This window comes from Rasamsonia emersonii, assembly GCF_000968595.1.
Source record: "Rasamsonia emersonii CBS 393.64 chromosome Unknown ctg1118621760090, whole genome shotgun sequence".
Classification (NCBI taxonomy): Eukaryota; Fungi; Ascomycota; class Eurotiomycetes; order Eurotiales; family Trichocomaceae; genus Rasamsonia; species Rasamsonia emersonii.
In genome coordinates, this window is record NW_013563197.1 from 160,000 (window position 1) to 173,344 (window position 13,345).

The 13,345-nt window shown below is 50.5% G+C and overlaps 4 protein-coding genes across 4 annotated transcripts; 1 reads left to right on the top strand and 3 right to left on the bottom strand.

The window, feature by feature from the left end:
* Positions 1–819: 819 nt before the first annotated feature.
* Positions 820–2,130, bottom strand: T310_3954 (Proteasome regulatory particle subunit Rpt6; the record flags this gene model as incomplete). The annotated part of the gene is made up of 4 exons (XM_013473222.1): positions 820–1,078; positions 1,143–1,818; positions 1,896–1,977; positions 2,017–2,130. 4 exons carry the CDS (start codon positions 2,128–2,130, stop codon positions 820–822), a joined length of 1,131 nt encoding a protein of 376 aa, XP_013328676.1.
* A 985-nt stretch (positions 2,131–3,115) lies between these two features.
* On the top strand, positions 3,116–6,735 carry T310_3955 (Calcium permease family membrane transporter; the record flags this gene model as incomplete). Its single annotated transcript, XM_013473223.1, has 7 exons — positions 3,116–3,278; positions 3,364–3,978; positions 4,059–5,188; positions 5,247–6,176; positions 6,242–6,405; positions 6,462–6,518; positions 6,618–6,735. 7 exons carry the CDS (start codon positions 3,116–3,118, stop codon positions 6,733–6,735), a joined length of 3,177 nt encoding a protein of 1,058 aa, XP_013328677.1.
* A 577-nt stretch (positions 6,736–7,312) lies between these two features.
* T310_3956 (5-amino-6-(5-phosphoribosylamino)uracil reductase) lies at positions 7,313–9,235 on the bottom strand (the record flags this gene model as incomplete). Its single annotated transcript, XM_013473224.1, has 1 exon — positions 7,313–9,235. The coding sequence occupies one exon, from the start codon at positions 9,233–9,235 to the stop codon at positions 7,313–7,315; it is 1,923 nt and encodes a 640-aa protein (XP_013328678.1).
* Positions 9,236–9,695: 460 nt separating this feature from the next.
* On the bottom strand, positions 9,696–13,135 carry T310_3957 (uncharacterized protein; the record flags this gene model as incomplete). Its single annotated transcript, XM_013473225.1, has 5 exons — positions 9,696–10,022; positions 10,129–10,862; positions 10,927–11,908; positions 11,956–12,604; positions 12,675–13,135. The coding sequence occupies 5 exons, from the start codon at positions 13,133–13,135 to the stop codon at positions 9,696–9,698; spliced, it is 3,153 nt and encodes a 1,050-aa protein (XP_013328679.1).
* Positions 13,136–13,345: the final 210 nt, after the last annotated feature.

Genomic DNA, 13,345 nt, shown 5'->3' on the forward strand with positions numbered 1-13,345 from the left:
CTTCGGGAGTACTATATACAGAATAGACTCTCTGCCCAGGTGAATGGGGATGGCACTAATGCCGTGATGCCTAATCTTATTCATAGTCTAAGTGCAGGTGCCTCTCTCAACCGATAGGCACTTTGGTGGACGACGGCAAGACAGCATCGTTCATTATTTACAGAGTATGACAGGACGAACGGGCTCGATTTTGATCTTGGATGATGATTTCCATCCTGGACGCTTCTTGGTCTTGGCTCTGTGGGGTGACCGCAACAGGCGCAACTAGAGCAATACATACAGGAACAGCGCCTAGCAGACTTGGCGTTCGAACCATAATTCAATAAATAGGCTAATTGGGAGCCAGCTCATTCTTGAGCACTGAAACACCAGCAGTGCCAGCAAATCTTGGAGTATGCTCGAACGAAGATGGTTTGTCACGGATTGAGCTCTTTGAAAGACAGGTTTTAATTTAGGAATCGACAGGAGCGAATAATTAACACCCTTCGCCATCAACAACTCTGTGCTCGAGGAGAACCAGCAAGGAGTCAAGCGGTCTAGACTCTCGTCCCCTGTTGTATGTACAGTACGCACATACATACCCTCAGTTGCCAAATATTATTAAGATACTTAGGAATCCTACTATTTCCCCATCCTGACTGGCTGTCTTCCCACCATGGCAAGGTTGTCTCTTGGCCACCGATCTGCTCTCTTGGCTCCCCGAATAAAATAAAAAATTACCACATACATTGCTTTCTAAGCGTCCACTATCGTAGTAGTATGATTGGCGTACAAATACACTACTCCCTTCATAGTCATGCCCGGTAACGCTCGACACGTCTACTTCCAGACCTTGCCCAGACTGACCTCCTTGTCATCATGCTTGTTCAAGATCTTGGCTGTCGCCAAATCGAAATCTTCCTGTGTCACATGAACCCGTCGCTCCCGCAACGCGTACATGCCCGCCTCCGTGCAAACTCCCTTCAATTCGGCTCCCGAGCATCCGTTCATCTTCTCGGCGATCTTGGTCAAGTTGATCCCTCGCGTCAGGTTCATAGACCGGGAATGGATTCGCAAAATATCCGCCCGCGCTTCCACACTGCCAGGATAGCGTAGTCAGTAAAAGTCAGTAGGCAAAGCAACTGAGACAAGGTTCCACTTACGAAGGCGGGGGGAATTCAATCTTCCGGTCAATCCGTCCTGGTCGTAATAGAGCTGGGTCGAGAATGTCGAGTCGATTGGTGGCCATGATGACCTTGATGTTCTTTGTCGGTTCGAATCCATCTAATTGGTTCAGCAATTCTAACATGGTCCGCTGCACCTCCGAGTCCCCTCCGCTGCTGCCTTCAACTCGACTCGAGCCGATACTGTCGATCTCGTCCATGAAGATAATGCTAGGGGCATGTTCACGAGCCATGACAAAAAGCTCCCGCACCATCCGGCTCCCCTCACCGATATACTTTTGAACCAGTTCCGATCCGCTGACCCGGATGAACTTGCAGTCGGCGTGATGGGCGACAGCCCGGGCCAGGAGCGTCTTGCCCGTGCCTGGAGGCCCGTAGAGTAGGACACCTTTGGGTTGCGCAATACCCAGAGACTCGAACAGCTCCGGGTGTTTCAGGCCCAGCTCGATGACCTCCTTGATTTCCTTGATCTGTTGATCCAGACCACCAATCATGTCGTATGTACTATCGGGCACCTTCTCCACCATCATTAGAGATACGAGTGGATCGACAGACGAGGGCAAAATCTTTTCAAGCTTGTAGGAGTCTGATAGAAGCGATACTCGCTTGCCGACCGTCAGTTTGGAAATATCGACATTGTCAGCCACGTCCACCACTGCACAGATCGGAAATGTTAGCTGGAACGCGCAGAGACCCAGTCGATAAGACTGTTCTTGGAGCCGGACTACTCACCGTATTTGCCTTCGGGATGCACCTTCACGAGGACCTTCTTGGTGCTCATCACCTTCACCACTTCGCCGACGTAGGAACCGGGCTGTTGAAGCAAGCCAAGTTCTTCCCTCAATAGACGTACTCTCGAGTTATAGTCATTGCGCTGCGCCTCTAATCGTCTCAAAACCGCCTGACCCTTGATGATCTCGAGCTTCAGGCTCTCGATCTTATTGCGGAAATAGTTGTCAAGCGCCATGATGGGCGTATAAGGAGGCCGAATGGGAGCTTCAATCGGGAAAGAAAATGAAGAACAGCTCACGGAGAGCTGTTGAAAATAAAAAGTGCTGAATTCCTCCTAGCAAGGGCTGTTTTGGAAAAGGAAAAAACAAAGGGTCAGTTTGAACGGTGCTGGAGGAAGAAGAAGACCCTGGAGCGGTCCCGAAGCTGTTAGGCAAATGACGATGGCGTGTCGGGACGCTGTTTGGTCCAGCACCTTCGATGCCGAGCCTTGAAGCGGCGAGGCGGACACCCGCCATGCGGCCTTGTCTCCACGGCTAAGGCAGTTGCCGCTTTAAGGTACTCCAGCATAGCTCGAGCCTTGATGCCTGGGGAGCTGTGAGCCACACAGCAGCCTCCAGCAAGTCACTGCACTGGCCAGAAGATGCTAGATAAGTCCATTATTGTACTTCTTCCATGATTCGTGGCTGTGGTGTTTGTGCATGACTTGACTGCATGACCATTCTATCACGTGCGACGGGCCTGAGGCATGGTGATGATTATTAGACTTGACCATTCCATGGGCCGCTTGCGACGTCCTGCCGCCAGAGCCTACTTGGCGATTGGGCAGATGTTTACACTCCCCAACGACTGTCGACCCTCCCGAGTTCCACCTCATCTCATTTAACAGGTCTCTTGGAGCTGCAGGTGATTGCGGAGATCGAGCTCCCGCCTGATCTGCCGCGTGGGCGATGCAGTGCTGGCTGACCGACCCAAGCCTCGACATCTGACACCTGCACGCGCCGACAACCCCGTCTTTGGAGCTGCGGGGTTATCCAGCATCGTATCCCTGCAATATGTCCAACAGGTATCGACGTGACCACCCTCGTTGTCAATAGACGACATCGCCCCTATTCTCTTAGAGTTGTCCGGCTTCCCTCCCGGCTCCCTCTGCTGGGTGATCGGTTCCAGCTGAAGGCTACTTGGGAAGCATCCTCGAGAGCTCAGAGGGTAAAGAAAGCACAATGGCTGGCAATTCTGAAGCTGGCTCCTCCGACTCTCAGAGTTCGTCCACAGAGCAACTGCAGACATCTAGCTTTGTTCCTATTGTACGAACGGACGATGAACCGTCCCCCCCAGAAACAATGCGTCGGACAAAGTCTAGTCGGCAGGCAAAGGGCAACTATGGTATAGTTCAACTTTGACATGTTTTCCACCGCATTTTCTTGTATGCTTTTATTACCTACTTACATAACACTCTTTCATTTTCCAGGGACCATGGCTTCGCACGAACAAAGCTCTGCGCAGACACAGTCTGAGGATGACTCGACCCTCCGATCCCAGCTTGGTAGCACCCAGACTCCCCAGTCACCCGCTATAGCACCGCAGGCCGACAAAGCACGAAAGCCCTCCGTAATGCGGCGGATGTCATCTAAGCGTCCGACACCTCACCGGGGCCAGGAGTTCTCGGTGGATGACGATGCCGACGAAGTTGAGCAGGATAATGCCCTTCAGCAGCAGGCAGCAAACCCCGAATCTTCTCCAAGAATCCATCCATTGAGGAGGAAAAGCTCCACTTTAAGACGGAGGGCCAAAGCTCAGATGACGACCCTATCACGAAGGAGTTCGAGGACTGATGGTGATGACGAATCGAGACTTCTGGAGCCGGATTCGGAGACATCTAGAGAGTCATCTTCTCAAGACCAGGATGGAGAAAACGAAGATGGCCATGTGAGTGACGCCGAGAGCTTCACACTGAAAGATCGCCAGGAAGCGATCAACGAAACACATCCATTTGGTATCAGGATCTGGAAACCTGCTTTATACAAAAAGAACCGGTCAGTCGAGAAAACCGCGGAGGGCGACATCCACTCTTCCCCCGGCGGACGTGTGAGCAATGTACTATTCGTGGTCAATCTGATGTGGACTTTGTTTTTGGTTGGTGGCTATCGCTCGCCGCATTGATAGGTGCCGTTGCTTGTTTCCTTTGTGCATTTTCCCCGAACGCGGTGGATTATGGGAGGGTATTCTTTGGTCTGTCCCGCTATCTGTTGTACCCATTCGGTTCCTTTGTCCGATTGGAGACGGATGAGCACTATGCTGAGGAGGACGAGGGTGAGGGTCGAAGTATTAGCGAGTATGAACAATGGCAAAGTGGTGATCTCGAACATGGCCAGCTCTTCTTTGGCCCACTCAACAACCGATCACTCATTGGCCGCAGGAGGAACAGTATTGACTCGGCAGCCAGCGAGCATGACAGTCTTCTCGGACGCACTGGCAGAGGTCAATGTCATGGAGGCAATCCGCCTAAGTCTAAGCGGCGATTATTTGGTCGGGGTGAATGGAGCCTGGGCCGAGTTGTATTCTTTACGTTTTTCTACTTCCTCATCGGCCCGCTCATGCTTCTTGTATCACTGATTTGCTGGATGATGGTGTTCTGGATCCCCATGGGCCGCGTGATGAATATCCTTGTCGATCATCTACGCCGTCATCCCCTTGCTCTTTCCTTTCACTCGGATACGACATATACCCGCTTACCATCCAGCCCATCTTCGTCTATTCTCGTATGCACCTATCGTGCTGCCGGTTTGCGGTATTGGAAATACACCATTGATGGGACCAATATATTCTTCATCAATCTCCTGGGCGTCGTGGCTTTTGCCATTTTCGATTATTGGATCTTGGGTGTAACTCTTGGGATTAAATCTTGGCTGACCCATCCAGGCTTGGTTTTCACTCTTGCGCTTCTATCTATCATTCCGTTGGCATACTTTATTGGCCAGGCCGTGGCTTCGATCTCTGCGCAGTCTTCCATGGGCCTTGGTGCCGCAGTCAATGCGTTCTTCTCGACGATTGTGGAAGTCTATCTATACTGTGTTGCTCTCAGCGAGGGTAAAGCTCAACTAGTTGAAGGAAGCCTGATCGGGAGCATCTTCGCTGGTATCCTGTTTCTACCGGGATTGTCTATGTGCTTTGGTGCGATTAAGCGCAAAACGCAGAGATTCAACGTTAAATCTGCAGGTGTCACCTCAACGATGTTGCTATTTGCCGTCATCGCCGCCTTTGGACCCACTCTATTTTATCAGATCTATGGCAGTGTAAGTCCTTGCCTAGTCTGTACACCACCGAAGTCACTTTGCAGCTAACGAATGACAGCATGAGCTGAATTGTCGATCGTGTGTTCACCATTCAAATCCTGGCGATCGGGATTGCCGTCGATGTTACTTCTCTCAAGTTCCAGCCGTAAATGACAAGTTCTTCCTCAAAGCCGTGCAACCATATTCCTGGTTTGCGGCCGTGTTTCTCTTTCTGTCATACGTGATTGGACTCTGGTTCACACTCCGAACTCATGCAGCTGTTATTTGGACCACTGAGGGAGATGAGAAAAAAGCAGCACATGCTACGCATGAGTCCTCTTTGCACGACATAAGGCAATCAAACCTTGCCAACGGACCATACGTAACAGGCGCGGACATGCAAAGTCAGCGAAATTCGATTCGAGACTCGCAATTGTACAAGCGGATCTTGGGACAGTCTTTGAAGCAGGTTGGTCTGTCTGACAGCAGCTGGGAACAGGTCGAGGGCAGTTCGGTACCTGACGGCGCGACGCCCCATGTTGTTCCTCCAAGACAGAATAGCAGTGACGACCACCCCGGTCTAAATCTACGTGGACTGACGGAGGAGGATAACGAAAATCTAGCGCGGCAAGTGGCAGAAGTAGCCGCGACCGCTGCAGCGGTTGCGGCTCGCGACGCCGCACGATCACAACGCAAGTCCTCTGTCAATCCGCAGGCAACGGGACGCCAACACCATAAGACCCCTGGTGCCCGAACGGGCCCTGTTGCCGAGGATCACGATGATGCCGGAGCGCCGCTCGATAGCAGTCACTCCAGTGGCGGCCACGATGCCCCCAACTGGGGTAAGGCCAAAAGTTCAATTATCCTTCTTGTGGCGACACTGTTATACGCGGTTATCGCAGAAATGCTCGTTAATACTGTGGATGTTGTCCTGGATAATGTAGATATCGACGAGAAATTCCTCGGCATCACCTTATTTGCCCTAGTTCCAAACACTACCGAATTTCTGGTAAGCTCGCCCATTGCGATCTGTCAAAGTCGAGGATCCGCGAATCTAATATGCTATTGTGATAGAACGCCATTTCCTTTGCGATGAACGGAAATATTGCACTTTCTATGGAGATCGGTTCTGCCTATGCTTTGCAGGTTTGTCTTCTGCAGATTCCAGCTCTGGTTTTGTATAGCGCTGTCCATGCACGATTTATTGAGCCAGATGAACTTCTCAGCCATTCATTCAAGTAAGTAACCTCACTTGTCACACATATCATGTTGCTAATTTGATTTCTCGCATTAGCCTCATATTTCCTCAGTGGGACATGGTCACCGTTATTCTCTGCGTGTTTCTCCTCTCGTACGTATACAGCGAGGGCAAGAGCAATTACTTCAAGGGCTCGATCCTTGTCCTCACGTACCTTGTTGTTGTGATAGGTTACTATCTATCTGGGTATAGCAACATGGAAATCATGGGCGTGGACCGCTTTGACACGTTGGCTCTTGGTCCCATCGCTCCAGAAAGGTTCTATACCATAGGAAGAACCAGCAGTGGAGTGGCTTACCCTGCCTCCTAAAGATGAGGATTTTGGAATGTGGGAGAAGCACACCTTCGATATCCTACCTCAATGACTGAAAGATCCCTCCCCCTCCTCACATCGATTTTGCATACAGACTCAGAGTATAGGCAACGGGAAAGACAACACCAAGCTATACATGTGCTATTATTTCTTCTTTCTTTTCTGTCTGAATCTTTCTCTTATGTATGTACCATCGAGAAATGGCCTTTGTTTTGTTGTGCTTGTCGCTAGGTTAGCCAGTAGTTAAGGTGATATATCCTCAAGCATACACTCCGTGGTTCATGAGCTATTAGCTATTGTACTTATTCCCGTTCACTCGAGTGTTCAGATACGCAATCAACAACTATAATGTCTTTTTTTTTCCATTCATGATATGATTGTGATGATATTACGAAGCAGTTCCCAGTTAAGCGTGTATAGTGATTTCTGGAAAAAGTAAAGTTAAACAAAAAAAAAGTATATATGCATAATATTTCCTGAAAGAGATGACTACTGATATCATTAAAAATTCGGCCATTCAAACAACGATGACATGCATGAAAATATATATTCAATTATTTGCTATTTCATTTCATTATGAGCCTCTGGCGGCTGCTTCAAGACCAGACAGAGTTTGTTGATCTGACGAAGACGGTGGAGGAACCCGTACTTTGCCGCACATAATAACATTCTGTCCCAATGGCGTCCAAGTAACATCTCTGGGATTGAGCGCCGCTTTGGGTTTTCCGGCCTCGTCCTGCTTTGAATCCGGACTTACATCGACACCTCCCCGCCCAAGATAGGTAGGGGCAACAGTGACGATGATTGAATCAATAAAATCGGCGTACTCAGGGTTCAGCAACTCACTCAACACCGTTCCGCCGCCCTCGATCATTACGCTTTGTATCCCTTCAGCTGCCAGTGCGCGGAAGATAGCCTCCCAACGCAGCCGCCAGCTTTGATTATATTCCACAATCCGCAAGTAGTCACCTCCATAACCCTTCAGCATCAACAGCTTTTGAGGATGAATCTGCGCACCTGGCGAGACCACGATCCATGGGGCCTTGCCTTTGCCTTCCACAGCCGCTCGGAGCATTCTACACTCCGGGTGGACATTCCACCTGCCCATCGGGTCGACAACCACCGGTCTGGGCTGCCACATCCTCCCAAGACCACCAAACCCTCCAGCGCCTTCGAGCCTGCAGTTCAGCCCGGGATTATCGGCAAGAACAGTCCCAACGCCAATCAAAATGGCATCATGGCGCGAGCGTAGGTAGTGAGTCATCAGTTTCGCCTCTGGTCCTGAAAGGACAGTCTGCATACCGGGCCTCAGAGATATCTTAGAATCCATTGATGATGCGTAAGACAGTGTGACATGAGGAAAAGTGCGCTTTTCCTCGTGCCGTGGGAGATAGGGTTCTAAGAACTCCAGTGAGAATTGGGGAAACGGTAAGGTGTCTGGTGGAAGGGGCGGTTTCGCACTCGACTCAGACGTCTTTGGAGGCGAGGGATTCTCATCTGTTTTTTTGATTTTGACAATTCCATGTCCTTGCTGATATTCGTACCCGTCATGAGGTATTAGCTTGACTTCCGGATTCTGGATTCGCCATTTGGAAGAGACATTGCGGACGTCTGTAACCGTCAAGAATTTGCCACCAGCCTCGATTAGTTTCTCTGGTTCCTCTTTGAATTTGGTGAAAATAGAAGATGGGAGGTAGCCTTTGGAAGCCTCGCGGCGCGCAAATTCCATCAGGCCCGAATTTCTCTTCACTTTGTCGATATAATCGAGATCATGGGAATGGGTTCGGCTGCTCCCAGGTGTCCTCGAGATCGTTATTGTTGAGTATGCACCCTCGAAACGAACAACTTTGATCTGGAAGTTGCAGGTCCCTCCTTCTCTGACGCTCTTTTTCCTTGACTTCTTGCCTTCTGGCAACTGCCGATTCTGTTGTGGACGACAGGTCGGACGCCGAAGCCGGCACATGTAGTAGTCCGTGGTGCAATGCCCCTCTTGGCTTGAATTCGACCTCTGCTTCACCCAGACATTATCGATGAACGGCCAGTATCTCTCAAATTCCTCAGTACTTATCTCAATCGGTTCTTTACACTCGAACATTACTTGTCTAATCTTGGCAATATTCGGAGGATTGTCAAGAAGACTGTAGTTTGCTGGTTCCCTTCGGCCAGCCTGGCCGTGTTCGCCTTGCGTGACAGCGTCCTCTGGCTGCCGGGCAGTACCATTTTGCGCTCCTTCCGACTCAGCGCTCGGACGGATTGGAGGCGCGAGCGTTCCCTGATTGGCTATGTTGACCGAGGTTTGCGTCCCATGTTGCGATGGCGAATGCTGCCGTGTTGTGGTGTCTTCTTCCTTGTCCGTCTCAACTCCGGCCTCTGACGCGGTTGCCAGCTCGCCTTCTAGCCGAACAAAAGCCCCGTCTTGGACAGGGCTGTGCTTCGCATTTGACGCGGCGGACTCCGGCTCCGGTGCCGAGGCCACACTAGATGGTTCAGTCTCCATGTCGAGAGGGTGCGCCAGAAAGTCCAAATTAGCTATACATGTAGCCGTACTTGCGGAGAAGCACCGCAAGACTGCAGGAGATCAGCTTGACATGGTAGTCCGAGGATTGTCCAACCGTTGAGCAAAGGCCACAGATAATATTTTCCGGGAAAGAAAAGAAAGATACGCGCCAGACAGGACTATTGACGTTCGTTCCGATTTGATCTGCGGATATGAAATGTCGCTGCTTGCATCCGAGTAGATGAGAAGCTCTTCCGCCGCGTGGGGCTAGCCACGCCTGTCTTAGCGGATGTCACCGGCAGCTGTTCCTACAGCCTATTAATTACTATTAATTAATATTATCTACGCAGATTAAAAGAAGTCTTACACACTATATTTTTTTTTATTATCTTTTTGCTCTCTACTCATACACTTTTTTGCTCGGTAAAAAAAAAAGATTAAATCTCCTCAGAAAGTTGAACTAAAATGCCCCCACGTCGGCTCCAGCACGAGCCAGGGTCTCATACACTCTTGGCGGCAGTTTGTACTTGATCATCCCGGCAAATATCATAAGATCCTTGGCCATTACAAGCAATTCATCTGCCAAACTCTGCCGGATCTCATTTTCGTACGCACCGGAATTGAGTCTCTCTCGCTCGCGGCCTATGCAGGTGATGCTCCAGATGATCAAGTGACCAATGTTCCGTGAGATAACGCTCGGGTAGGACGGGAACGCCTGTGCGGCATTCCGAATGTAGGGAACAGAGCCTTTAGCACGTAGAGGCAGGATTTGTAGCTCATTGATGGCCTGAGACAAGCGTTGTCAGCAAAAGGGAACCAATTGAAGACAAGGAGGGAAAGGGTTACGCCAGAGCTGGTAAAGGGGATGAATAGTAAGTAACATTTGGACTTACATCGAGAGCAGGAGCCCAATTTCCAGCCTCAACTTCACTCTTTGCTTCCATGATCCGAAGCAGCAAGCCACAGGCATCGCGATTAACCTGCCGGATCCGTTGATAGTACAGCGCGTTGCTGTTGTACAGACTGATCATGTTCTTCGCCAAGACGACCGGGTCGTCTACTGTTATCAGGCTGAGACTGCTTCCCGGTTCGGATGATCCTTGCTGGGATTGCTCATCGTGGTCCACTCTTGGTCGCAGTGGCTGTAATTTCAATGCGGACTGTCCCAGCTCCACAGCCACCGCATCCGAGAGCGCTCGGTTGATGATCTCGATGACACGGTCGTAATCTTCAGCCAGATGATACAAAAGAACCGCATCTGCAGTCAGTCCCTTGTCATCCGCTACAGCAGCCGCCTGCACTGTGATAGTCCGCAGGAACTCTTCTTGGTCAACCAACTTGATCAACTTGAGACGCTGCTCAATTGCCCCCTTGATCCTCACTCCGTCCGCACGAATGTCGCCGAGTAGCTTAGCAAAATCCCGGGTCTCCAAGATAAACTCTCGTAATGCCTCATGGCAAACCGAAGCCTGTGATTTACCGAGAGCACCTGGAAGATCGGCATTGAGACAGATCAGTGCGAAATAATCGACAGCCGCCTCAACGTTGCCAGTGCGGAATTCACGCGTGTACTGTGTGATGAGGTAGGCGAAGTTGATCTGAGGGAACTGCTTGGTAGTGAATGACACTGTTTTTTTTTGGAAAGTCATTAGCAAAACCTTACATGGCAGTGTGACCGTTGGTGAACTTACAAATTTCTTCCCCGGCTGTGTAGAAGTCGGATACACGCAACAAGCCGTAATAGTCCAGAGCAATCGCAAAATGCACGGCGCTCACCGGGGCGTAAGAACCGAGATACGAAACTGCTTGTTCAAACATTCCACCGAGGATCTGAAGCAGGAAGAAGGTCCCATAACCGCCAGGTGCTTCTTGTCCCTTCGCGAATACTCGCTGGCCTATTTCTGTGATATCGGTTTGAATATCTTCAAGGCCAAAAACCTCTCCAGCAATTTCCTCAGCACGGTCATCCTCTCTAGCGAGGGCGAACTGTAACCACATCCAGTCCTCCACGCCTTGACCGATGCCATCCAAGCGTCTGCGGCCGAGGTCACAGCGCCCAATGATTTTGTAACAAGCCATCCGATAGGGATCGACGGTATTCTCAGGCGCATTCCGCAAACGTTGCTGATACTCCCCATTGATTTTCTGTTGAAGATCCCTTGGTAACCTTCTACTCTGGGCGTAGGTGGTCATGTATGTGACGAATTTGTGGTCGAGGGACCTAAAACCAGGATCCTGACTCACGTATTCTGCGGCCTCGGTAATGAACCCGCAGCGGAGAAGATAGAAGATCAGAATCCAACAGTAATCGTCACCAACTGTTTGGAGTTCTGTCCCATCTGGAGCAAGATCCTTTCTCGCAGCCCGAAGTCGGATGTAAGCACGGATCTTGTTGATGGTCGAGGGAATTCCCCCTAGTTGGGCTTCGCGGGGATTCTTGGCTATTGCGGCCTCAATTTCAGCAAAGGAGAGCTTCTCTAGGAAGCTTCTTGAACCGTCGACTATCCTCTTCCTAAGAGCGGTGGCCCCCTTTGAATTCGATGCTTCATTCAAGTAATCGTCCGCAAACTGTCGTTCCTTAATAGCGCCAGGATCTGACAAGTTCGTTACGCTTGGATCTTCTCCCGTTATGGAGATCAGTGCACGATACGCTTCTGATAGCTGTCGAGGAACCTGCAATCATTTAGCCAAGAACCAAATCTAAGGACTAGCACACCTACATCGCCTCCAGCATGCTCTTCCACCTCCGCAAATTCGTGAAGTACTGGGAAAGGCCTTTCTTCGAGCCTGGCTCCGTTCAAACGCCGCACTTTATCCGCAAAGTAGCCCATCTTTTCCCGCAAAAAGCGGCTGTCCGGTGACTGAATATTTGTACCGTCATTTCGTTCGCTCGGATCCAAAAAGAGCTGGGAACTGGCCAGCGGATTCCCAGGTGGTCCAATGACAGATTTTTCGAGGGCAGATCGCCCAAAGACACTTCGACTACCTTCTCGCGGTGTGAAAGTGCCTGGTGGTTTCGTTTGCCTTGATGTTCGACCGAATGAACCTCTGGAAGCCGCATGATCGTCTCCCACAGCATCTTTCGGAGAGAGTCCGAAGTGTTGAAATATTTTCCGACGTTGCTCGTCCCAGTTGAGGTTTACCTTTTCCTCTAGAAAGGCATCGAAATCCCGATGGACACGGGCCAAACTCTCAGCAACCATCGCTTGCCGTCCTCGCTGCTGAAGGTTTCTCATGAATTTCTCGTTGTCCGGATCAAAGCTGTCGGTTTGCTTGAATGGACTGGCGGCGGCTGTTTGGGAGTCTAGAGCCTTCAGGTCACGCAAAGCATGCCCTGGAGAGATACCCGACGCGGCGAGCAAGTAATGACTTCAAAACACAAAAGCCATGAGCATATACAATATACGGATTCGAATTGGTGAAAGAAATCAGTACTCACGCTTTACTGTCTCGGCCAGCTTGGTGTGATGCCTTTGGGCCGCCAGCCCCAAGCTCTCTCGCTTTTCTACGGATATCGTCAAGTCCCAATTGAAGACTAGGTAATTCTCCGAAATTGGCATCTTGTGCCGTCGCAGAGAATGGCCTTTTTTTCCCTCTCTCTAGCAAACTGTTAAAGAAGGCGGGTTGTGTGCTTTGAGACGTTGACATGGATTGTCCCGAAGGCGGCTGTTGGTTTTGCCCAAGCATCTGGGATTGTTGTGGCTGTTGTTGCTGTTGAGATTGTTGCCCTAGAATCGAGAAGCTAGATGGAGCTTGGCCGGTTGTTGTGGTGGTTGTGTTTCCGAACGCGCTGGGTGCATTACTCGACGAGAAGATGCTGGCTGTTGGCTGCTGTGCTCCTGTAGATGGTGCCGAGCTGCTTCCCCCAAACAAGGAGCCAGAGAACGCGCTGGGAGCCATGGGCTTAGATTGTTTCAATAGCCAAGTGAACTGCTTGTCTTTGTAGCAAAGCTTCTGGGCGGACCTTGGGCAAAACGGAGATGTAACGTTATGTCCGCTACGGAACGGGATATAAAAAGAAAGAAAAAGAGAGAAATAGGCGCGGACCACCCAAGATTCAGCGTCTGAAATTTGGGGACCGCCTTTTATGAGTTGTGGCCGCCTTGCTGC